Source organism: Hyaena hyaena, unplaced genomic scaffold (genome assembly GCF_003009895.1).
Source record: "Hyaena hyaena isolate Hyena2069 unplaced genomic scaffold, ASM300989v1 scaffold_28, whole genome shotgun sequence".
In the NCBI taxonomy this organism is placed as follows: Eukaryota; Metazoa; Chordata; class Mammalia; order Carnivora; family Hyaenidae; genus Hyaena; species Hyaena hyaena.
Genome location: NW_024080660.1, coordinates 1,261,644 through 1,285,300, shown reverse-complemented (window position 1 = coordinate 1,285,300; position 23,657 = coordinate 1,261,644). Strand labels below are relative to the sequence as shown.

At 51.3% G+C, this 23,657-nt stretch overlaps 1 protein-coding gene across 1 annotated transcript in view; it reads left to right on the top strand.

The window, feature by feature from the left end:
• CACNA1S (calcium voltage-gated channel subunit alpha1 S) overlaps window positions 1-23,657 on the top strand; it is a 67,825-nt gene that overhangs the window by 21,853 nt on the left and 22,315 nt on the right. The window contains exons 7-23 of the mRNA XM_039227512.1: window positions 1,001-1,104; window positions 2,970-3,115; window positions 3,587-3,668; window positions 5,653-5,813; window positions 8,954-9,179; window positions 9,942-10,149; window positions 11,135-11,255; window positions 12,080-12,194; window positions 13,304-13,397; window positions 14,060-14,129; window positions 16,682-16,814; window positions 17,477-17,606; window positions 18,442-18,501; window positions 20,043-20,149; window positions 20,616-20,703; window positions 20,942-21,049; window positions 23,373-23,425. Of these exons, the coding sequence (XP_039083443.1) occupies window positions 1,001-1,104; window positions 2,970-3,115; window positions 3,587-3,668; window positions 5,653-5,813; window positions 8,954-9,179; window positions 9,942-10,149; window positions 11,135-11,255; window positions 12,080-12,194; window positions 13,304-13,397; window positions 14,060-14,129; window positions 16,682-16,814; window positions 17,477-17,606; window positions 18,442-18,501; window positions 20,043-20,149; window positions 20,616-20,703; window positions 20,942-21,049; window positions 23,373-23,425 (2,006 nt within the window). The remainder of the gene's footprint in view (window positions 1-1,000; window positions 1,105-2,969; window positions 3,116-3,586; window positions 3,669-5,652; window positions 5,814-8,953; window positions 9,180-9,941; window positions 10,150-11,134; window positions 11,256-12,079; window positions 12,195-13,303; window positions 13,398-14,059; window positions 14,130-16,681; window positions 16,815-17,476; window positions 17,607-18,441; window positions 18,502-20,042; window positions 20,150-20,615; window positions 20,704-20,941; window positions 21,050-23,372; window positions 23,426-23,657) is intronic.

The following is a 23,657-nucleotide window of genomic DNA, read 5'->3' as shown; positions in this document are numbered from 1 at the left end:
TTTTTTTTTTTTTTTGGCCACTGGCAAGACTGCTTTCCCATATAAATATTATTAGATATCAGTTTCCTTGTCTATAAAATAAAAATACTGCCTACATCATAGGGTAGTTCTGATGGTTACTACTAGGAAGATTAACTGAATTACAGCAGAGCCAGCAACATGGTCAATGCTATATAAGTTTTCTTGTTGGAGTATATTATTTATTTGGTGTTATCAGGAGCTAGGTTGCATTTCTTATTTAATCCTCCAACAATGGAAGGCATGGTTCCCACTTTACAGATGAGGAAACTAAGGCTCACAGAGGTTTGGTAACTTGCCCACAAGTTATGGAGCTAGTGAGCAACAGATCCCAGAAGTGAACTCTAATCTGCCTGGCTCTGATCCCAGAACTCTTAGTCACAATGTGACACTGCCTGTTGAGGAAAAGATGGTCAAGCTGTCAGATGCTTTGTAAATATAAAGGATTAGTGTGAGTAGCTCTTGTAAGCTCCTATCATGGGAGCAAATTATCAAACATTTCAAAGGAATGGCACGTATTATTTCACCTCTATTACAGGTTTGTGAGGGGCAGGCATCTATGATTATCCCCATGGACTGATGGGGTAATGCTCAGAGACGTTAGGTGACCTGTCTAGGGCCACCAAGCTTGTTTATGAAGGAGCTGGGCAAGCTCAGGCCAAGACTTTATAGTGTTTTTTCTACTTGGAAAAATCTTGGCTGTAAAGAAACTAACTGGAGGGCGAGTATATGAGAGAGTCGAGCCAGGGAGGTGAATGGTCGGAGGGAAAAAATGCATCAGTCCTGTCTGGCCCAAGGGGACAGTCAGCAAGACTTCTTTTGAGAAGTGTTTCTAATTCCAGGTCTTAGATGTGAGGACAGTCCCCTCACTGGGCCCAGATGGCCTCTCTCCTTGTCCCCAGGGCCAGGTGGAGAATTGAGTCTCGAAGGGGACCTGAGCCCTCAGGTCAGGGGGTGGGACTCATTCCTCTGTCTGGACCAGGTCAATGATGCCATCGGGAACGAGTGGCCCTGGATCTATTTTGTCACCCTCATTCTGCTGGGATCCTTCTTCATTCTCAATCTGGTGCTGGGTGTCCTGAGCGGGTAAGGAAGCTCACAAGCAGCTGGGGGGAGAGGGAAGAAAAGGAGAGGACAAGGATGGAGGGTGGAAGGGAGAAGGGGCAGAGAGGGGAGGAGGGAGAGAAGGAAAAGAGCAAGAGGGAGAAAGAGAGTAGGCGGTAAAGGAGGAAGAGGTGCAGGAGGAGGAGGAGGAGGAAGGGGAGGAGCAGGGCAGGGAAATGTAGGTTAGAGCCTCTGCTTATCCCCTTTTAGCCAAGAACACGTGCCCGCTCCCAGGTTAGCAAGGGAGACATTTGAGATGCAAGTAGGAGCCCCTCAGTTTTTAATTTTTTCCCTTCTCAAGCCTTCTCCCATCCTTGCTTCCTCTGTCCGTCTACACCTGCACTCCCTCTGAGTGAAGGCCCTGAGATCCCAGCCTCCTGCCCCTGGATATGCCTGAGGTGATGCTTCACATTAGGAGTCAGTGTAGGCTTCCGGTGAGGCACTCTGACTCTGCAGCTAGACTGTCCAAGTTTAAATCTTTGCACTACTGCTTGGTGGCTATGTGACCTTTGCTTAATTACCTAACCTCTGTGCCTCAGGGCGCACATCTGTCAAATAGGAATAATCTCACAGGGCTGTTGGGAGCATTAAATGAGTTAATACATATAAAGTGCTTAGAACAGAGTTTGGCATATAATGAGCACTAAGTACCAATGGTCATTATTAATGAGAGCTGTTTTCTCTGTGACGACTCCACGCGGGCCACAGTGGAGAGTCTAGAAGTGACCGTCAGCCCCTTTCCCCATGGCCATCACGTCACCCCAGTAGCTTCCCTCCAGGCATTCTGTAGAAACAACTCAGGGGGCCCATGAACTTGAATGAGAAAAACTTGTCTTTTTTTTTTTTTAGCTCTGATTGAAATTTAGTGTTTCCTTTCAATAGGCATGGAGACAGCTCCCCACGGTGGTATTTAGCACTCCCTATGACTTGTCCCAATAGAAACCACACATCACTTACAATTGTTGCAAATGGTCCTGACTCTCATTACTACTTTGAAACTACCATAGTTGTTAGATCTGCAACTTGACTCTGCTAGTGAATGAGTTCACAGAGAAGCATATAGGGCACTTACCACAATTTCCTTATGTGTTAATAACTATATTTCAATATAATCGATTCCTTTGTAACGAGATGGTTTTACCCTGTGCATTTTGCAACATTTTCCTGACAAGGTAGCCACAGTTTTCCAGGAAATACCAAAGGATCCACAGCAGGAAAGGGTAAAGACCCCCTGCCCGAGCTCTGTCCCCTGGGGGTGGTGCTGAGGGCTGAGGCGCTGATGTGACAAGCCAATGCCCACGCTTGAGTCTCCCTCTCTCCACCCTGCTTAGTGGCTGAAGGCTGCCTCTGCTGGTCTGAAGACCCCTCACTGACCTTCTGGTCCTTTCCTTCTAGTATGGCCAGCTGGTTTCTTCTAGACTCAGGGGAATTTCCTCCAGGCTTTAGGTCTGTAAGCAGAACTAAATTCCTAAGGTAGCTTAGAGGGTCAGGCAGCATGGCAGATTTGAGGACCCGTGGCTGATTCTGTTAGGGAAATGGACTGTCATGTCATTAACCCCTAATATCCAAGGTAACCCCAAGACGAGGTAGGATAACTACTAGATAAGATGAAAGGAAGACAATGAGAAAAGCAGGCTATGTGCTCCAAGGTGGGGGATGGGGAGGGGGCATGAGGGTGGCTGCCCCTCTGTCCCCTGGAAGGGCACCTGGACCCCAGGCGACACCCTGGGCCTGAAGGCAGGGGCACATCCAGCCACAGAATGTGCTCTCTCTGTCCTTCGGAAGCTCAATCCTCCTCCACGCCCTTTTATTTTTCTCTGCCCTTCCCCATCTCTCTGTTCCTTCAGGGAATTCACTAAGGAGCGGGAGAAGGCCAAGTCCAGGGGAACCTTCCAAAAGCTCCGGGAGAAGCAGCAGCTGGAGGAGGACCTCCGGGGCTACATGAGCTGGATCACGCAGGGCGAGGTCATGGACGTTGAGGACTTGAGAGAAGGTTCGGGCCCTCAGCCATAGACAGCGTGCCCTCCTCACCCCTGAGCTGCCCCTCATGGCGGGGGTGGGGGGGTGGCTCCCAGAGAGAGCGCTGTGTCTGTAACCCTTCTGCAAGCCTGGCAGCCCTTCTGGCAGGTATAACTTTGCCAGTTTGCAGGTAAGAAAACTCAGGCCCCTAGGGGGCGAGTGACCCACCTAAAGCCTTACAGCCCAAAACAACGGCATCTAGGTGTGCCCGGAGCTCTTCCTGAAATACAGAGTGCCAGCCTGCCTGTCCACAGCCACCCCTGCCCTGCAGGTGTGGGCTCTTCCTCAGGCAGCTCAGGAAAGCACAGAGCCGCCCAGGCCCGCCTGGGGCCTGTTGTCACAGGTGCCTCCAGCCAACGGCCGCCTTTCCAGGTGTGCCCAGCCTAGGTGTGTCCAGCCCAGAGGGGCCCCAAAGACTGGCCCACCATTTCTCTCTTGTTCCCAGGGAAGCTGTCTTTGGATGAAGGAGGCTCTGACACAGAGAGCCTGTATGAAATCGAGGGCTTGAACAAAATCATCCAGTTCGTGTGAGTATCTTCCCTTCCCCCTGGGGTCTTCCCAGCCTCAGAGCTCCCCGAGACATGGAGTTTGGACCCATTTGCTGTTCCCCACGTACTGCTAGAACCCACGTACTCACTTTAGAGTCACATTCCCAATCCCCCAGTGTACTCGGAGGGCACTCAGCAGATGACCTGCGTGTACACCGCACAGGGAAGAAGCCTGGCAGGAGGCAAGGAGAGAATTTGGCTGCTCACCCTCTGATGAGAGTGGAGTCAGTGGGGTACTTAGTCCTGGAAATCTCTGCTCAAGAAGAGGGAAGGTGTGCTCTGCAAAGAGGTAGCATGGACAGGTTTGCAGGAAGGAGGCTGGCCGCCCAGGGGTCTGGAGACAAGGGGACACTCCAGGCTCAAGTGCCTTTGTCTCAAGAGGAAGATGTATTTGTTTGGTTGCCTGCTTCCTTTGACAAATCCTTACATCACTATGATTTTGAAAGCTCAAGGAGTAGAGAAATACATCAAAGAAAAGATGAGGGTCCCACTCGCCCTGCAAAGAGGTAACCATGGTAACAGATGTGTATCCCTCTAAGACCTTTGGTATGCTTTTATCTCTCTTATACACAGACACACACAGACACACACACACACACAGACACACACACACACACGAGGTGTTTTGTTTTGCTTGGCTTTTTACATGACGGGATTCTTTATGTTAACTGTCACCACAGAACCCAGAAGAGTGTCCAACACAGAGGAGGTCCTGCCAAATACTCGATAAACAAATGAATACGATATACACAATATCTACAGACATTTTTTAACTTAAAATTGTCTGTTTAGGGCAACTTTATAATACACACCCATCTTTTTGTTTAAGACTTTAATTTCTTTAGCGCCATTTTAGGTTCACAGCAAAATTGAGCAGAAGGCACAGAGACTTCTCATACGCCCCTGCCACCACATGGCACTGCCCACTCATCACCATCCCCCCACCAGAATGGGACAGTTGTTAGAAGTGATGCACCTGGTTTACCGTGGGGCTCACTCTTGGCGCTGTCCCTTCCTCCCATGGGCTTGGACAAATGTATGAGGACATGGATCCATCATTATAATATCATACACGGTATCTTCCCTGTCCTAAAAATCTGCTGCACTCTGCCTCCTCTCCCTCCCTCCCTCCACTCCCCCGCCCGCTGCCACTAACCACAGATCTTTTTACCGTCTCCATAGCTTTGCCTTTCCCAGAATGTCTCATAGTTAGAATCATGCAGTACGTAGGCTTCTCAGACTGGCTTCTTTCACTTAGTGATAGGCACTTAAGTTTCCTCCATGTCTTTATGGCTTGATGGTTCACATACCTTCATTTGGTGTATCTTTGGGTATAAAGTATTTCACAGTATGAATACACCATAAGATATTTCATTCATCTTTGCAATTTTTGACAATGCAAACAGCGCCACAGGAGCAGCTGTACCTAAGTATGAATATTCCGTCTGGGCTGATTCCAAGAAATGGAATTGCTGGGTCAAAGAATATATAGATTTTGAAACCTTGGTCAGTGCTGCCAAATGGTTCTCCAAAGCAGTTGTAGTGATTGTAACATAGCCCTTTCCACACACCCTCACCAACACCAGATATGATTAATCTGTTACAGAATTGCTTTTATTATAATGAGCAACATGAGGCGTCCCAGTGTGCTTTAATTAAAATTAAAGTATGTGGAGCCCTTAGAGTATGCCGGGCACTGTGCTAAGCATTGTGCTCACATAATGTCTAATTCCCTCTGAGGCTGGAATTGTTATTACTCTCCTCTGAAAGAGGAAGAGCTTCACTAGTAAGAGGCAAGATTTTAAATCAGTCTGGCTCTGCAGTTCTTGCCCTTAACTTCTCCCATGTGGCCACAGAGTGGGCGATGAGGTTAAGTATGGCTGGGGTCTATCCCAAAGCAACTACAGAAAGGAAGGAGCTTAGAATAAAGGTGCTCTTTGCCTCCATCTTTCTCCTCTCCCAGCCGCCACTGGAGGCAGTGGAACCGTATCTTTCGTTGGAAGTGCCACGATGTGATCAAGTCCAGAGTCTTCTATTGGCTGGTGATCCTGATCGTTGCCCTCAACACCCTGTCTATCGCCTCAGAGCACCACAACCAGCCTCTCTGGCTGACCCATTTGCAAGGTGAGACAGCACAGAGTAAAGCCAGGAAGAGGGCAGATGTGGCAATGCCAAAGCCAGCCAGTAGCACCTCAGGTTTTGCAGAAGACATCAAGTGGGTATTGACATTGTTTGCTAGAAATTATAGGCTGGTAGTACATTTTTTCCCCTGGTGTTACCAGGGGCAATTACAGCAACTCATTGGGAAGCCTCCAACCACTCACCCAGGTGTCTGGGTAAATTACTACAATTTCAGATTCTGAACATAAGGATTACCAGCAATCTAGAACTCCAAACATCCAAGTTCAAATTCTACTCCCCAAACAGCAGTCTTTCACCAACTATTTATTGTATGCATACCATATGTAAGGCACAGAAAAAGAACTCGGGATGCAGAGAGAATCAATATGCTATTCTTGCCTTCCAGGAACTTACTTAGCTAGAGAAGACAGATGCTAAAGAATAATGTCAAGTCCATACAGGGAAGGGAACAATAGAAGCAAATAAATTTAAAAAAATAGAAGCAAATATAAGGTAGCAAGAGAAGGATTACAAGGGAGGAGATGCTGGAGCTCCATGGATCTTAAAGAATAAGTAGACAAGCCTCCAAGCAGTTAAAGGGAAGTTCCCACAGAAGGAACAGCATGTGAAAGATGTGAAGATATAGAACAGTTTGGTGAATTCAGGGAGCTGTAAGAACTTTGTATGTAACTGAGAGTAGCGGGGTTGTTAGCACACAGAGGCCCTTAAATACTTTTTGGTGAAGTGTTGGGACTTTAAACTTCAAGTGGCGGGAAGCTAATGAAAAGTTGTCAGCAGGAGTATAACATGATCAGACCTGAGTTTTTGAAAGATCAGTTTTGGAGGAAGGTAAGTCAGCCTCTTCCCCATGATAAATGTTCCTCTGCATGAGGAGCTCTGGACTGTGAAAAGGCAGAGACTAAGAGGACAGGGAGACCAGTTCCAACATGGCGGACTAAGCTAAATGCCTTCACCACTACAGACACGTAGCAATGCTGCCTAAGTCATAATAACAATATTTCAAAGAAAGGCCAGGAAGTCTCTGAGTCACAGAGATGAAGAAGCCACTGAAAGCCAGAGCAGTGAGCTCAAGAGTTGACTTCCAGGAATATTCTAGACCTAGAGCTAAACCCTGAAGGGTAGCAGTTGGGTTCTTAATGACTATGCAGGAACAGGAGATAGGGCCCATAGCCTGGGTGAGATGAGGAACTAGAACTGACCACTGCATAGAGCTGGAGCCCAGGGCTGCCCCTATGTGAGGGAAGCAAAAATCTCACTGTGGATTGGGCCAGGGAAGGACTGTGGAAGTTTATTCCTGCTGGCAGCACTAGGAATAAGGAAAAATGTCTCAGGGGAAAAATTGAAATCCAATCTGTGCCCTGTAGAAGTATAGGGTCCAATTTGCACTAACCCACGTGGTGTAGGGATCCTAATTTAAGAGAGAAACATAAAAAACTAGTCTCAGCCAGGTGAAACCCCTGTGGTACCAGGCAGAAACAAACATAAACTCTTTAAAGATGCTTTCTCAACCCAAGGCATACAGAATTCCTGCAGAGAAAAGTGTTTCCCAAAGATGAACTCACAATAAAACAATAGCAAACCAAATAAGGAGGGCCACCCTGAGCAAGAATTATCAAACAACCAGTAGGAGTTAGAAACCCCAGGGGCATGAGATAATAGAACAGTACAAAAGATACTATGTTTAAAGTATGAAAAAGATAAAAGAAAGAATATAGAAGACCGTCTTTTTCTATAGGAAGGAGATAGGGAAAATTACAACAGATCAGATGCATGCACGCATTGCAACCAATCTTTATGCATGCATTCATTGCAAATAGTCTTCTTGCAAGCCCCTTGAATGTGCCAAAGATGGCCAATGCATTGTCAATGGCTGTATGTGGACAAGATGTGAACACTGTCCACCAAAAAGAGTCAGAGATTTGAGGTTCCTGGCCTGTACAGACAAAGAGATGGTAGTGGCACAAACTGAGATGGGGAAGACAGTCAATGACTGGGTATATTTTGGCGTGAGGGAGGATGGGCAGGACTCATCAGCTTAGTGTCAGTCATGTTGAGTTTGAGGTGCCTTTGAGACATCCCAATGGAAATGTCAAGGAGGCAGATGCAAAGACAGGTATGGAACTCAGTGGAGAGGTCTGAGTTGAAGAATTAAAAGTTGGGCATCATTCGCAGGGACAGCAATAGAAGCTACGGCCTTAGAAGGCATCACCAGATCACCAGAGGATCCTATATACTAAATGTACAGCTCAAGGTCAGCATTCAATGATTAGATAAGGAATTGCATCTGCAGAAGAGGCTTGGGAGAAGCAGGAGAAGTAGGAGAAATCCAGAAGGAATGGTGTCACAGAAGCTAAGGAAAGAGAATATTTGAAAAAAGCAAGGCTGGTCAACAATGCCCAGTGCTTCTAGGAAGTCAGGAAAATTGAAGGTTAAAATGACCATTGTATTTACTGACATGAAAGTAATGACCCTGAGAGAGTTTGTTGGTGGAGGGATCAGGTGGACCCACTTAGGTATGAGTTAAAGAGTAAATGGGGCAGGGCAGGGTGTGAAGAAGTGAAGGATCTGAGTAGATAACCTTTTGGGAAGTCAGTCTGTGATAGGGAAGAGAGAGCTAGAGCAGGAACTATCTGGGGGGTGGGGTGGGTGGAAATGGGAGAGACTTCTGCATTTGAAAATGGCAATGGGAGAATCCATTTGAAAGGAGAAATTAAACACACAGGAAAGAAAAGAGATTGTTGACAGTGGGTTTCGTGAGTGGGGGTCAGGGGGCAAAGCATAGGTGGACAGGTTGGCTTTGGAAAGGTGGGGGGTCCCCACCTCCAGCAAGAGACAGGGATGTGCACAGTAAGGAGAGTATGGCAGAACTTGATTTTAACTTAAGTGAAATTAAAAGTAATAAAATTCACTTTTGTTAAATATCATATGGTTTCACTTTTTAGAAATTTATATCAGCGTTCCTTCAATGGGCAACATTCACCAGGTGTGACTGGACTTGGGGAGCAGAAAAGGGAGAAGCACGTGAGGGTGTCAGGGGTGGGGGGAGGGGCCAAGGCAAAGTCCCCGAGGCAGGGGGAGGGAAAGAGAGCGGAGGCGCTGAGGCCCGGCCACCCACCCTGCAGACATTGCCAACCGCGTGCTGCTGGCCCTCTTCACCATCGAGATGCTGATGAAGATGTACGGGCTGGGCCTGCGCCAGTACTTCATGTCCATCTTCAACCGCTTCGACTGCTTCGTGGTGTGCAGCGGAATCCTGGAGATCCTGCTGGTGGAGTCGGGAGCCATGACCCCCCTGGGCATTTCTGTGCTGCGTTGCATCCGCCTCCTTCGGATCTTCAAGATCACCAAGTAAGCGCCGGGCCAGGCTGCTGGGGGGTGGCTCCGGGGGCAGGGTGGGGGGCAAGCGGACAAGTGCCTGGTCTGGTCCAAACTGGCTCATTTCCCGTGGTGTGGGGTGTGTGCAAGTTCACGGGTGTCCCCTTGCCCAGGACTTCCCTCCCTCCTTAAAAGAAACCCCCCTCTTTGCCAGAGAAATGACTTCCCCTTTTGACCTCATTCCTTTATATATTTTTTTCCTTCTTACCATCTTGTGGCAGGGCAGGGGTATGGAAAGGAGAGAGGAAAGAGAATGAGAAGAGCATTGGGAGAGGGAGGAAGGAGAGGAAGCTGAGAAGAAAGGAGTAGGGAAAGAGGGTGGAAATGGGGAAAGAGAATAAAGCATAAGGATTGAAGGAAGGTGGTGCGGGAGCAGACACTCACTCATTGATTTCGGAGGGCTTATTGAGCACCCACCTGAGTGGGGGACTGTGCTAGCACAGGGCTGGCAAGGATGCGCAGAAAAGTGGTTGTGGTTCTTAGTCTCATGGAGTCTAAATCTAGTGGTGTGACTGACTTAGTTGCACTAAGGAGTATGAATGACAAAATTCAAGAAGTGTTTGGACAGAAGGAAAGCGCGGGTGTGCAGCATGAATCTGGGGGCCTCCCGGCCTAAGGCCACCCCTTTTCCATCTGTGTCCCTCAGTCCTGAGCCTCTGCCCCAGCCCGGCCAGACATCATGGACACCATGCAGGGGGCACTGCTCTCCACCTGTGACCCTCTCTCTGCCTTCAGGTATTGGACGTCACTGAGCAACCTGGTGGCATCCCTGCTCAACTCCATCCGCTCCATCGCCTCCCTGCTGCTGCTGCTCTTCCTCTTCATCATCATCTTTGCCCTCCTGGGCATGCAGCTCTTCGGAGGCAGGTATGACTTCGAGGACACGGAGGTGCGGCGCAGCAACTTTGACAACTTCCCGCAGGCCCTCATCAGCGTCTTCCAGGTAGGTTGTGCTGCAGGTGCTAAATCCCACTTCTTGTCCTTCAAGATCGGTGTGGGTATCTTCCTCCAGGAAGCCTTCTGCGATCTGCTGGTTTGAGTTCAAGGTCCCTCTCCAGGTCTGCTCAACCTCTGTGCTCCTCTCTATTGTAAGAGCTGCTGTTTGTCTCCTTCACCCGCCCGAGACTAGGAGCTGTGCACAGTCTGTCCTATTTGTCTTTGTCCCTGGTGGCTAGCAGAGTGCTGGCCCACAGTAGGATCACTGATACCAAATAAATGGAGTCCAGGGGCCTGCTTTCTCTCTCATGCACTACTCATATCTCTAAGCACAGAGTCAGACAATGAGCTGTCCCCCAACAAGACTGGAAAAGTCCCAGAGAAATGCCAATCATTTCTCACTGGGAATACATGGCTCCCGCAACGTTCACTAGAAGCCATGCAGAGATACACAGCTGTGACTCATGGGGCCTTCAGAGCCATAACCTCCTGGAGGAGCCCCCTTAGTGTAGAGCAGAGGAACGCTCCTGTGTGTCAGAGCCAGCACTTATGAGGACATCACCTCGTTGGTACCAGTGAGAAGGGCAATGTGTGGCAGTCAGTTGGTCTTAAAGATGACTTCATCCTCTCTTTCTTCCATTCACCCCAAGGCTGGTCCGGCATCATGACCTAGAAGGCACTTGACATTTCACACTATTTCTGGAGGCTGGAATGCCAGGGGGCATGGGTGGGCGCAGGACAGTTAAGTCTGGGCATTAGGAACAGAGCACAGGGACGTGGTGACCCCACAGTCAAACTCCTTGGCCCTGAAGAGGCAGCAGTAAGGGCTCCCAGGAGAAGAGTGGGGACCGTTCATCCTGGCCATGAACGAAGACAGGAAAGGTTGAGGGGAACTGACAGAGTTGGAAGGGGCCTTTTGGGCAATGTGGTCCCGACAGAAGACTCTCAAGTCCCTCTGCATCCCTCTACCCCAGTGCGCCCTGTCCCTCTAGGTCCTAACAGGTGAAGACTGGAACTCTGTGATGTACAATGGGATCATGGCCTACGGCGGGCCGTCCTACCCTGGGGTGCTCGTGTGCATTTATTTCATCATCCTTTTTGTCTGTGGCAATTGTATCCCCTCAGGAAAAGGGAAAAGAAAAGAGCTGAGGGAGGGGGTTGGGACAGGGGCTTTAAATGCGGGTCAAGGGTACCCACTTGCCAAACACTGGGCCCTCTGGCTGGAGGGGAGCTTCCTGGCTCATGGTGGGGGCAGGGAGATGGGACATAGCAAATAGCAAGTGCAGGTCAAGCTGTAGGATAATTCCTTCCAGCAGGAAAGGGAAAGGACCGCAGAAGTGACTGGTTGCAGGTGACAGGATTTAATCCCAGAGAAGCTGGTGAGCCTGGAACAGGTTTGGTGGAGGGCCGTGAAGATGGTGGGCAGTCTGGTCCACAGGCTCCGAGGCAGGCAGGGAGGAGCCAGGGAACAGGCAGACCGAGAGTGAGATGGGCAGATGGGAGGGCAAGGTGGATGAGGCAGACAGAGCCAGCAGTGCCCAGGTTCTGATGCCTGCCCCGTGCAAGCTGATGTTACGAGTAGCAGGGAGGGAGGGAACCAGTGCTCCTTCAGTTCATGTGTGCTGAGCACGACTCTCAGTTACAGTGCCTTACCGGCTCCCCACAACACCCCCTGAAAGAGCTGGGATCAGTCCTGTGGGCAAAATGGAGGGTATTCAAGGCCCATCATGGGCACCCTCTGCAGGCAGGCTCCCCTGCAGATGCTTGTGCATGTGGTTGACCCTGTGCCATCCCATGGGGTGACCAGCAAGAAGAACTCCAACAACCTACCAATGAAGCGGGGTTAAGTCACACCAACCCATGGGTGGGGTGGGACTCTGGCCCCCAAGGTTTTCCTTTCATCCACAACCCAAGACTCCTTAGCTGGACACCCTCAGATATCCTGCTCAATGTCTTCCTGGCCATTGCTGTGGACAACCTGGCTGAGGCAGAGAGCCTGACTTCTGCCCAGAAGGCCAAAGCGGAGGAGAGAAAACGCAGGAAGATGTCCAAGTGAGTGCTGCATCCTCAGAAGGGACGGGCCTGGCATGCTTGATGATGGCCTCCTATCTCTGGGGCAGGTGGCTCCTTGGAACCTGATGAGCAGAGGCTGTGCCACAGCGACACCTGTCCCAGTGGGCAGGCTTCTGCAGCCAGCATGTGGAGGGATGGCTGACATCCTAGGTGGTATCCCTGGGCACAGAATTGGAGGCAGTCGGCTTCTAGACAAGCCTCGGGAAATGTGGTGGCATGGCCAGGCAGGTAGGACAGAGTGGCCTGGTGGAGAGTTCTAAGAATTCTACCAGTCCTGCCACCGAGTCCCTGCACTTCTTGAAGGGAGTCGTTTCTCTTTGCTGAGCCCTGGCCATATTGTATGTGAAGTGGTGGTTGACTTCTCGGGTCCTTTACTCTTCACTCCATCTGTGAGTTGTGTAAGTCTCTGTAGCCTGACGCCCTCCTCTAGGAGTAGAAGCAGGACTGGTCTTCCACACAGTGTCTCTCAAATTCTAACTGCAAATGAATCACCTGGGGGATCTTGTTAAAATGCTGATTCTGATTCACTAAGCATCGGGTGGGGTTGATGTTCTGCATTTCTAACAAGCTCCCAAGGCTGCTGATTGGAGAACCATAAGTGAATGGTTCTAGACAAAAATCCTGCTTCCTCTGTTGCCCATGCCTGCAGGAATGACACGCCCATTCTGGGTACAGGCAGGATAGGAGGAGAAAGAGAGAGATTAGCAAAGGAATCCAGATACTTCCAAAGAGTTGAGTCCCATCTTGAACCAAATCATGCTTCCACGTTGTGAATTCTTCATGAAACAGGCACAAAACCACTTTCCACTCATTTACCTTCAATGAACACTAAGTGCAGCTGACCAGTGAGCCATATTTAGCCACAGCCCCAAGGGGAGCATCATGCCTTTTCATCACAGAGAAAGGACTTGCCCAGGCCTATAGCACCTCCCATTTGGCAGTCTATGCTGCTCCATCCTCTACAGAGCTCCCTAAGTCCTTGGTGTGGGATCCCCTTGAGGATGCCATTAGACTAAGCAGATCCCTGAAAACTTTCTAGTTGGGCTTCTACTGTGGGATTTCTTGTGTGTGTGTTTTTTTAAACTTAGGGGTCTTCCAGACAAGTCAGAGGAAGAGAAGTCAGTGATGGCCAAGAAGCTGGAACAGAAACCCAAAGGTGAAGGCATCCCTACCACTGCCAAGGTGAGCATCGTGTGGGGTATCTTCAGAGACAGGATGGGGAGGGACTCTGCAAGTCCTCTGGTTCACCTCCATGCCTTAGGGTGCTGGCGGGTAGGTAGGGATTCGGAAAGGAGCTATCTGCCTGGTTATCAGCCAGGTGAGGACATCTGCCTCCACTCAACTGGGGAGAGAGTCAGTGGCTACACTCCCACGAGGAATCCTTCGTACTGAGAGGCATAGATGCCCCAGGCTGGGAACCAGACTTCCTCAGAGTCCCAGTTTTCCACCCCAGTCAAGGTATCCCCCTCCCCACCTGACACCCCTATTCCATTGAGAGGCCCAGCTGGGCTTCCCATCCCTTCCTGCTTGCTCCAGCCTGGCTCTGCTCAAACTTTCTGGAAATGGTGGAAGCAGAGGTCCAAGGGTTGGAGAACTGGGCCCCAGAGAACTAAGCAGGAGATACCGTGCACGGGCTCAGACAGGCTGAGGTCTTGGCAACTTGTCTGACCTTTCTAGGATTGGCTTCTCATTCATAGAAAGGGAATGATCCTATATGACCTATCCCCCAGGCTGTAGGGAGGACCGAGCTGAAGCCAACCTACACTGACCTTCCAGTAAATGCTCAGTAAGCAGAAACTACAACTTTGCTTTCATCCTCATCTTCGTTGTGTTCCTTCCTATAGCTGAAAATCGACGAATTTGAATCTAATGTCAATGAAGTGAAGGATCCCTACCCCTCAGCTGACTTCCCAGGTGAGGGCTGTGGGACTGCTGGGGTGTATGCTGGGGTCAATTTCTCCCCAGGGACAACCTCTTGTGTATCCCCTTCCAGATCCTTCCTGGAGGGGATGGCGAGACAGAGACCTCCCTTCTGACCTAGTCATGCAAATACGCCATCTGCCAGCCTGCCTCGTGTCCAACATGCACAATGGAAAAATCCACACATTCTATTTTCACTCAAATCAGCTAGTATTTATTGAGTGCCAGTTACATACTTCAGTACTGAGGACTCCTGTTTTCAAGTTTTCCATTCTGGTCATGCACACAGAGTAGATTATGGACGAGGAGGTATCTGTCCGAGGTGTAGGAGATGGGCAGGTTACTCCCCACCCCATGTCCAGCGTGCCTGGGGGCTGGACTGGTACAGGGATAAATAGAACCATGACTTGCACTGTGGGAAAATCTAAATGAAGGAGGCAAGGATAGGGTGGGCAGGAGGGTAATACACAGCCATGGATAAACTATAAATGTCTCACAAATGAAGTAACCAGTAGCTGCTGTGGAAGGAGAGAACACATGGATTTGCAGAACTGGGCTGGGCTCATGTAAAAAGCTGCCTGGCAGACCCCTGGAGCCGCAAAGCTCTGAGGTTCTCTCTTAGCCCGCCGCTCACAGGTCCTTGGAGCACTGAGTCACTGGGGCAATTTCAGGCTATTTCTGGAATTAGCTGATTAGCTTGTTTGCCCCAGTGACTCTAAACTCCAGGGGGACTTTTTGTGCTCCAAATGGCACAGAATAGGGACTCAATAAATAGAATAAATGAACACATGAAAGAATTTTGCAAAGTGATGTGTGGGAGAATGGAGCTGATCAAGACAGGACTAATCACATCTCTTCAAATGTCTGCCAGAAATGAATGGTTGGGTTTTAAAATAATTCATCTTGAGCTGTTTCATCTAACAACCTAGCAACCCAGCATATGGGAGTAGCTGGCATGCAGGGGAGATGACTGACCCAGGAAATCAGAGGTTAAGGAAAAGGAAAAGGGTTGGAAAGAAGGGGGGAAGGGGAGGTGGGGTGGGCATTGGCAAGAGAGTTCTTACCAAGGAGGTTGAATACATTTATTCTGCTTCTTTCCAAAGGTGATTTGAAGTGGCTTAGGACAAAAAGCAATTAGCAAAATGGGCATGGATGAGGCAAAAAAGAAAGCAAATATACTGGTTCTAAGAATTAGCAGTTTCCAATTATAAGAAGGGAGAAAGGGAGATTTCTGGTGGAGCTGAGAGCCTGTGCAGGCTGCCACATGGAGAAAGAAGAATCTAGTGGCTCTTTCAAGGCTTCCCCAAGGGGCTCTGCCAGGGGCCAGCAGGGGTAAGGATGAGGTGGCGATAGAGTGAGGGAAACAAGGGACTGGGAAAGACCTGCATATTGAGGGACACTCCAATTAAAAAAAATTTTTAATGTTACTTTATTTGTGAGAGAGAGAGAGAGACTGAGCACGAGCAGGGGAAGGGCAGAGAGTGAGGGAGACGCAGAATCTGAAGCAGGCTCCAGGCTCCAAGCTTTCAGCACAGAGCCCGATGCAGGACTCAAAGTCACAAACCATGAGATCATGACCTGAGCCGAAGTCAGACGCCTGACTGAGCTACCCAGGCGCCCTCCCTTTTTTTTTTTTTTTTTAAATGTTTTTAAATGTTTATTTTTGAAAGAGAGAGACAGACAAACAAAGACAGAGCACAAGTGGGGAGGGGCAGAGAGAGAGAGGGAGACACAGATTCTGAAGCAGGCTCCAGGCTCCGAGCTGTCAGCACAGTGCCTGAAAGAATTTTTCACTCCAACTTTTGACAGTGCCCCCAGCCTGATCACTGGATCTTTGCGCCTCCCCCTGCCAGCCCCCAGCTGAGGACCTCAGGTAGTCAGCAGTTTCATGAAGCCATGAGACCTAGCAAATGAATCTAGAGGGTCCATCTCTTCCTCTTCTATCCCTCCTACCCTGGTATCTGCCTCGGTACTGGGGACTAGCTGAAGCTCAAGGAATATTGATTTTCTTTTTTCATGCTGGCAGTTTCTCTCTGAAATGATTATTAGAATTCTAGCTCAGGAGAGGAACTCAGAGTTTATTTATTTTGACAAGCCTCCTGCCCCTAATCAATTTCACAAACTGGGGACCTGAAGCCCAGGAAGGATGGAAACTTGCCTAGCATACACAGCAGGGTGGGGCCAGAGCCTGGACCATAGCTCAGGCCTCATCAGAAGTAGCCCCCCCCACCCCATCTCCCAGGTGTGAGCATTTGAGACGGTGTGAGTCCAGCCCTGAGACAGAAGATGAAACAGCAAGACTCCTTGCCTTTGCTCTTGGCCTCACCTGTGGAAGGTTCTGGGACTGACATTTCCCCCTGACGGTTCAAACTTATTCCCTGAGGGTAAAGGGAGATGTTTGGACTGGACATCTGTGTCCTGCCTTGGCCCGCTACCACCTTCACTTGCTGGTTGCTGGGGGTTCAAGGTTGGATTCAGAGCACAGAAACCTGGGGGAGTATGGTATGTAAAGGAGCCCCCAATTTCTCTTTCTCCCTTTCCCACAGGCGATGATGAGGAAGATGAGCCTGAGATCCCAGTGAGCCCCCGACCACGCCCCCTGGCTGAGCTGCAGCTCAAAGAGAAGGCAGTGCCCATCCCAGAAGCCAGTTCCTTCTTCATCTTCAGCCCCACCAACAAGTGGGTGGTCCCTTGGCCATTGTGCAGGGTGATTGATGGAGCTCTCAGAGAGGGATAAGTTCTGCTCCAAAAAGATGCCTTTCCTTATTCTTTGGGCCTACAATCACACTATGAGAAAATGATTCCTTTAAGATCTTGCGCCTTGTTTAAAATGCTAGTATCTCTGGGAAAAGTAGTGTCTTAAACCTTATCGGTTACTTACTGCTAAGAGGGGTTTTATATGTTGGTTCCCTTCTGGGGGCAATTTTAGACAGGACAAGGGGATGAGAACCAGGTGAGGCTGTATTTCTTTTTGGCTTTACACTTCTATACCTTTAAAATATACATAGACCATAGTTGTCGTGGAGTTTCATCTGTCTGCTTCACGGATGGAGATCCACCTGCTTCATTCTTTTTGTGGGGAAACCATAGGGTGGTGGAGGAGTATTGGGGAGGGGACAGGGGGTAGGAGAGATTTGGCTGGGAGAGGGGCTAGGGCTGCACTCAGAGCACAAGGGGCAGGGCCCCCACATGTCCAGCCAGAGGACAATTCAGATGCAGGCCAGCCTTCTCCACTGACCCAGGAAGAAGGGTTTCACTGTCTATCTGTGGGACAGAGGCTCTGAGGCCTGAGTGTCCAGGAGCCCACTGCTCCCCTGTTCCCCTTGCCATCCCTCCCCCAGGATCCGTGTCTTTTGTCATCGCATTGTCAACGCTACCTGGTTCACCAACTTCATCCTGCTCTTCATCCTGCTCAGCAGTGCCGCGCTGGCCGCTGAGGATCCCATCCGGGCCGAGTCTGTGAGGAATCAGGTGATGGCAGACCTGTGCCCTTTGCCAGCTCAGCACCCCTCCCTACCCTAGGCCTCAGCCACCCAGACACTGGGTGAGCCACCTCACCCTGGGGCTCAGAGTTTAACTGTATGCTCTATGTGGCCAGAGGCATCAGTGTTTCTTAGAGTTCAAATCCCTGGAGGGGTAAGACCAGCCAGCCCACTCCTGAACAGTGTTGTCACAGCATGCAACATAGACAGGCTCCTGTTGCCTAGTTTTAATGATGACAGTGATGGTGGTAATAGTGGTGGTGATTGTGGCAGTGGTGCTTGTGATGATGATAATGGCGGTGGTGGTGATGATGGTGGTAGTGATGATGGTGGTGGTGATGATAGTGGTGGTGATGATGGTGGTGGTGATGGTGGTGGTGGTGATGGTGGTGGTGGTGGTGATGGTGATAGTGGTGGTGCTGATGGTGGTGGAGGCAGTGATGATGATGGTGATGGTGGTGAGGATGTTAATGGCAGGGGCTGTGGTGATGATAGTGGTAGTGTTGGTGATGGTGTTGGTGGTGATGGTGATAGTGATGATGTTGGGGGTAGTGATGATGATGGTAATGGCAGTGGTTGTGGTGATGATAGTGGTAGTGTTGGTGATGGTGGTGGCGGTGATGGTGGTGATGGTGATAGTGATGATGATAGCGATGGTGGTGATGGTGATGGTGGTGGTGGTGGTAATGATAGTGGCAGTGGTGGTGGTGATGATGGTGGTGGTGGTGATGGTAGTGGTGGTTGGGATTTTGATGAAGTTAACAATGATATCATTGTTCGGTTCTTCCTCTCACTGACTTCTCTCTCCCCTGCCCTGTCACCAGATCCTTGGGTATTTTGACATTGCATTCACCTCTGTCTTCACTGTGGAGATTGTCCTCAAGGTGGGTGAAGGCTGCGGGACAGCCTGGGTGAGTGGTGTCTCCACGCCAGGAAACCAGACCTTATGTGGCTCCAACTTACACACCCTGCAGTCACTCAGAGGCTGGGTTGCAGGGATGAGGGAAAGGCAAGAAGAAAGTGGAGAACATCAGGGAGAGACTCACAGGACCCAGGAGCAGATGGGGTTTCTGCTCATAAGCGGGGGCAAGAAGGTGAGCAGGTGGAGGGGTAGGGACGTGAATATAACCAACCTGCAGCCTGCACACCTCTCAGCTCTGCTCAGTGAGCACAGTCCCTGTCTATAAAGTCCTGGGCATTCTTCCTCCATATTGAAGCCACAATCAGCCTTAGACCCAGGGAGCCATGATTTGTTCCTAGACCTTTGTTAGCAATGACTGAAAAGCCTCTCTCCGGGAGTCCCCAGAGAAGTGACCTTTGCCCTGGGTGGGTTTCTGGCAGCTCTGACCTTTATTGCCCACCATTCCTTACCCACAGCACATCACCGCTCTCTCATTCTCAAGGCAGACACACTCGGTTCACACCATCACAGTGGAGGGGCTCAGGGGCAGAGGGAGGGCCCATCTGGGACCCAAGAGCCACAGCCTTCACCTTCATGAATGAAGAGAGAAGAGGGGAGCTTTGCAGAAGGAATAGTCCAGAGCAGGCTGTAACATGAAATCAGGACAGTTCTTTATTTCAAGGCCTTTGACTATTAAAGCAGTTGAGCAGAGGGATGATGGCTTCCCTGAGGTCCAAGAGGACTTCCTGAAGGTGGTGGCATTAGAGTTAGACCTTGTGGTTCGACAGGACTTCATTAGGGAGAGATAGCAGGGGCAGTCCAGGAGGACAGGAAATGGCAAACACGTTGTGAGAAGGTGGTTCAGATGTGCTCAGAGAGGAGAAAGTGGTCCCTTTGGGCTGGGATATAGCACAGAACACAGAGGCTGGGAAGGCAAGTTGAGATGAAATCACCTTGAATGCCAGGAAAGGCTTCAGGCTCCTCAGACTTCAAGGGCATGACGTGTTTGCACAAAAGGCCTGGGAGATCATCACAGAGTACACAAAAGAAGCTGAAGGAACAGCAAGAGGGAGGGACAATGGGGAAGGGAGGGGCCGGGGTCCTAAAGGGGCTGCTCAGCCTGGCTCAGCAGTCCTCAGGGCACAGGTGACTTCTGAAGCTGCTTCCCGGGAGGGAGGAGGAGTATTTTACCATGTTCCACAGGGGAGAGAAGGGCCAGGGCTTCCCCACTCTGTGGCCCCGTGGGGAAGGAGACTGGAGTGCCCTATGGCATCTGACCAAAGAGACAAGCTCAGAGAGCTGCCCATGAGAAGTCCTCATGTTTCCAGAACTGGGAGCAGAGAACGGGAGGAGAAGCACTTAGGACACAGCAAGGAGTGGAGTGAAGGGTAGAGACCTCCTGGCAGCCATCTGCCTCAGCAGGTGTCTTCCAAGCAGGCTGATCTTCCTTCGGAAAGTCCTTCGTTGTGGGAACACACCTGTTCCCAAACTCCCCCCAACCCAGGACGCTTGCTGTCCCTGCAGATGACAACCTACGGTGCCTTCCTGCACAAGGGCTCCTTCTGCCGCAACTACTTCAACATCCTGGACCTGCTGGTGGTGGCCGTGTCCCTCATCTCCATGGGACTTGAGTGAGCAGTGACAGGGGCCGGCCCCAGGCGTGGACTGCTCCTCAGAGTGGAGTCCCACTCACTGTTTGTGGGTGGGCACCAAGCTGCAAGGGGAGGGAGTCTCGAGGCCATTGATGGGGGTCCAGGGTCCCCTGGGGTGTCACCAACTGGACTGAAGTGACAGTGCTAAGCAGGAGGGGATCCAGTCCTACCTTTGGGTCTCACCCAGTCTGATGGGAGAAACAGAGCCTGTAGCCCCCCCACCCCTCAGGGAGGAGTCCCGTCCTGTGCTGCATGGCACAGTGCCAGTTAGCAGGAGGTGGCTCTATCCTGGGATGGGCTCCACACACACTTAAGGGAAGGGTGGGGAGCATAGGAGTGTGTTCAGGCAGAAAGATGGCAGATGTGGGGGACCAGAAGCAGCAAGCAGGTGGAGGGCTAGAACAGCTGCCCTCAGCTCTTCCCTGCCTCCCTTCTGCCTTCCCAGGTCCAGCGCCATCTCCGTGGTGAAAATCCTGAGGGTGCTGAGGGTGCTCCGGCCCCTCCGGGCCATCAACAGAGCCAAAGGACTGAAGGTGAGAGGGCCTGGGTGGGACCCCAGGAGCAGGATAAGAGGGGGGCTGCAAGGACCTGACTCTAGAAACCGCAGCCCAGCTGTTGCTGGGGCACGTGTCGCATCCCCTTTGCCAAATGGGGGCAAGGATGGGGCGGGGCAGCCGTGCTTCCCCGCGAAGCTCTCTCTGCCCCCGCCTAGCTGGGAGGCAGCAGGGGGTAGCAAGGGTGGGCTGGTGCTGACCTGGCCTCCCTCCCCAGCACGTGGTGCAGTGTGTGTTTGTGGCCATCCGCACCATCGGGAACATCGTCCTGGTCACCACCCTCCTGCAGTTCATGTTTGCCTGCATCGGCGTCCAGCTTTTCAAGGTGAGCCCCACCTGCGTGGGCAGCTGTGCGTCCCTTCTGCAGCCCTGGTGCCAGCTCTCAGGCCAAGGCGAGAGCCGGTCTGTTCCCCACCCTCTAAGCAAAGGGAACCCCAAACCACGAAAACAGATGGCCTTGAGTGCAGAGTTGTGAGGCCAAGCTCTCCAGAGTCTGGATGAGGTTTCCTAGGTGATGCTCCTTCCTGGCGCCAGTGGCTCTGCTGGCCACCATGGCCTTTGCACCTGCTGTCTTCCTGGCTCTCCATGGCTTCTTGAGGACCAAGTCCCCTCCCCCACCTTCCGGGTCCTGTGAGCACCTCTCCCCGTTATCATACCCCCTACCCCTCCTATCCTGCCCAGCATCTAAAACAAGTCCCCCTCACCAGCCCCCAGCCACTCCACCTTCTTCAGTCAGCTGGACTTCTGCACCCCATGCTCCCGGCTAGTACATCTGGCATCATTCATATCTACCAAGAGCTTCTGAGGGAGGGAAGCCATCACTGTACTCTGGGGGCCACCTCATTCTGTTCTCACTTTCCTGGGAGGACACAGCTATGTGGCTCCTCTCTAGGAATCAGCCCCACAAGGCTCCCCTTCCACTAAGCTGGTTTCCCGATGCCTCTGCCTTTCATACCATCTGCAGGACACAAAAATTGGTACCTGAGTACTCCAACACCCTGACATTTCCCTCCGTGACCCAATGTGCTCCTGCCCCTGAAGCATGATAATCGCGATGACGTCACTTCAGTCAGACCTAGGCAATGACATCATCTTACAGTCATTCATTCATTGAACAGCATTTATGGAGTATTTTCTCTGGGCCGGCACCTCTGCTAGGGAGAGAGTCATGAAGCAAACCCTACAAGTCCCTCCCTGTGGGCAGGAAGCAGGAAGCAGGAAGGAGGGAGAGGAGTCAAGGTGGGGTTCCCAGATGACCTTAAGGGAGATGGGTCCTATTGGTTACTGTCCTTGAGGGGGTGGAGGCATCACCTAGGAAACCATATCCAGACTGAGATGGCTTAGCCTTGAAACCTGAATTACCATGATGTGCATGTGACCTTCTTTCCTAGCTCCAGCAGAGGGCTGCCCCCTCCCCTCGAGCCCTGCCCCCTCCTCTGCCAGGCCAGGGGCGCTGGGTGTATGTCTGACTCCTTGCACCCAGCCTGGGTCTGACATACAGGTGGCCCACAAGACACACTCCCTGAAGGAATGAATGAGCAGCCCCCTCCTCTGGCTCCTGTGTCCCTTCCAGACAAGAGCAGTTGTCCCTCAACCCCCCGACCCCTCTGGCCCCTGTGCTTTGGTTTCTTATCAAAAGACCCCCAGCTCCTGCCTGCTCAGATAATGGTCACACATCAGTTACAAGCAGCATCTTACCCCCACGTGTTACCCTGTGGAAACTTCGCATATGTTCTGTATTACATCAAGAGCTTGCTTTCTATATTAAAATGGGTGTTTGGTTTCAAGTGCCCAGAAACCTGTCCAGTGACAGCTGTGTCCTCTCCCTGCTTCTCCCCCAATGTCACCTGCCTCCTCTTCACCCCTCTGGTCTGGCAGCCATAAAGGGGGATGTGGCTGGAACAGCAAACCCCTGCAGCGGGCAGGACCACTGTGCCTTCCACCAGTCCTGTATCCTTGGCCAAGGCGGCTCTTTCTCTGCGGGGACTTGACTAGATTCCAGGAACTTGGGATGTTATGTAGCTACATTAGGGCCTCACAATCAACTCCTTTTCTTTAGACAGACTCTTCTGGGTGCCCAGTCTCTGGTGTAGATAAAAAGGGAAACTGTGCTGACTGCAACCTGTACAGGGAGCACAGTACCCATGGGCCTCTGGGCGGGGGTGCGGGAACTCCGTTCCACTTTGAGATGATTTGTGTCATCAAGGCCCAGTCGGGGTCCATCCCTGCAGCTGTGACTCCCACCACAGCCCTGTGGCCGCCACACTGGGAGGAGAAGGAAGGTGGAGTTGGGGTGGGGGGGGGGGGCAGCACTTCTTCTTTGTCTGTTACGGGGAGACCTCAAGAGGGCTTCCTGTAGAGATGGGGGGCGGGGGCTCCCTGAGGGAGGGGCAGGGCTGAGCTGTATTCATATTTCCTTTCCCTCAGGCCCAGCCTGTTTAGGAACTGGCTTCTCAGCCTTGGCAGCCTCAGGCCAGGTGGGGAAAGCCGCAGGGTAGCTGAGGGAAGGGATGATGGTGAAGGAGAAAGATGATGCCAGGGCCTTCCGTCCACACGCCCTGCCACTATGCACTTCCCTAGGCCATTTTCCAGTCCTGTTCCCATGACAATGTGTGTCTCTCCCTCCCTCCTTCTCCTCCTGGACATAGGGGAAATTCTTCAGCTGCAATGACTTATCTAAGATGACAGAAAAGGAGTGCAGGTGGGCTGAGCTCTGCTGGCTGAGGGCGTGTGGTGGGACAGCCACTGGGTGGGGGACCTTGTGTGAGGGAAACCTGGGGAACCTGAGCCCCTAGGCCCAGGAAGTGTTCTAGAGAGTCCTTCCTTGGGTAACTGTGGTGAGGGAGTGCCCAGCAGTGTCCCTTCTGGTCCTCAGTCTCCTGTGTGCACACTGCCCAGGGCCCAGAGGACGTGGGTGGGGAGGAGGCTGCCCA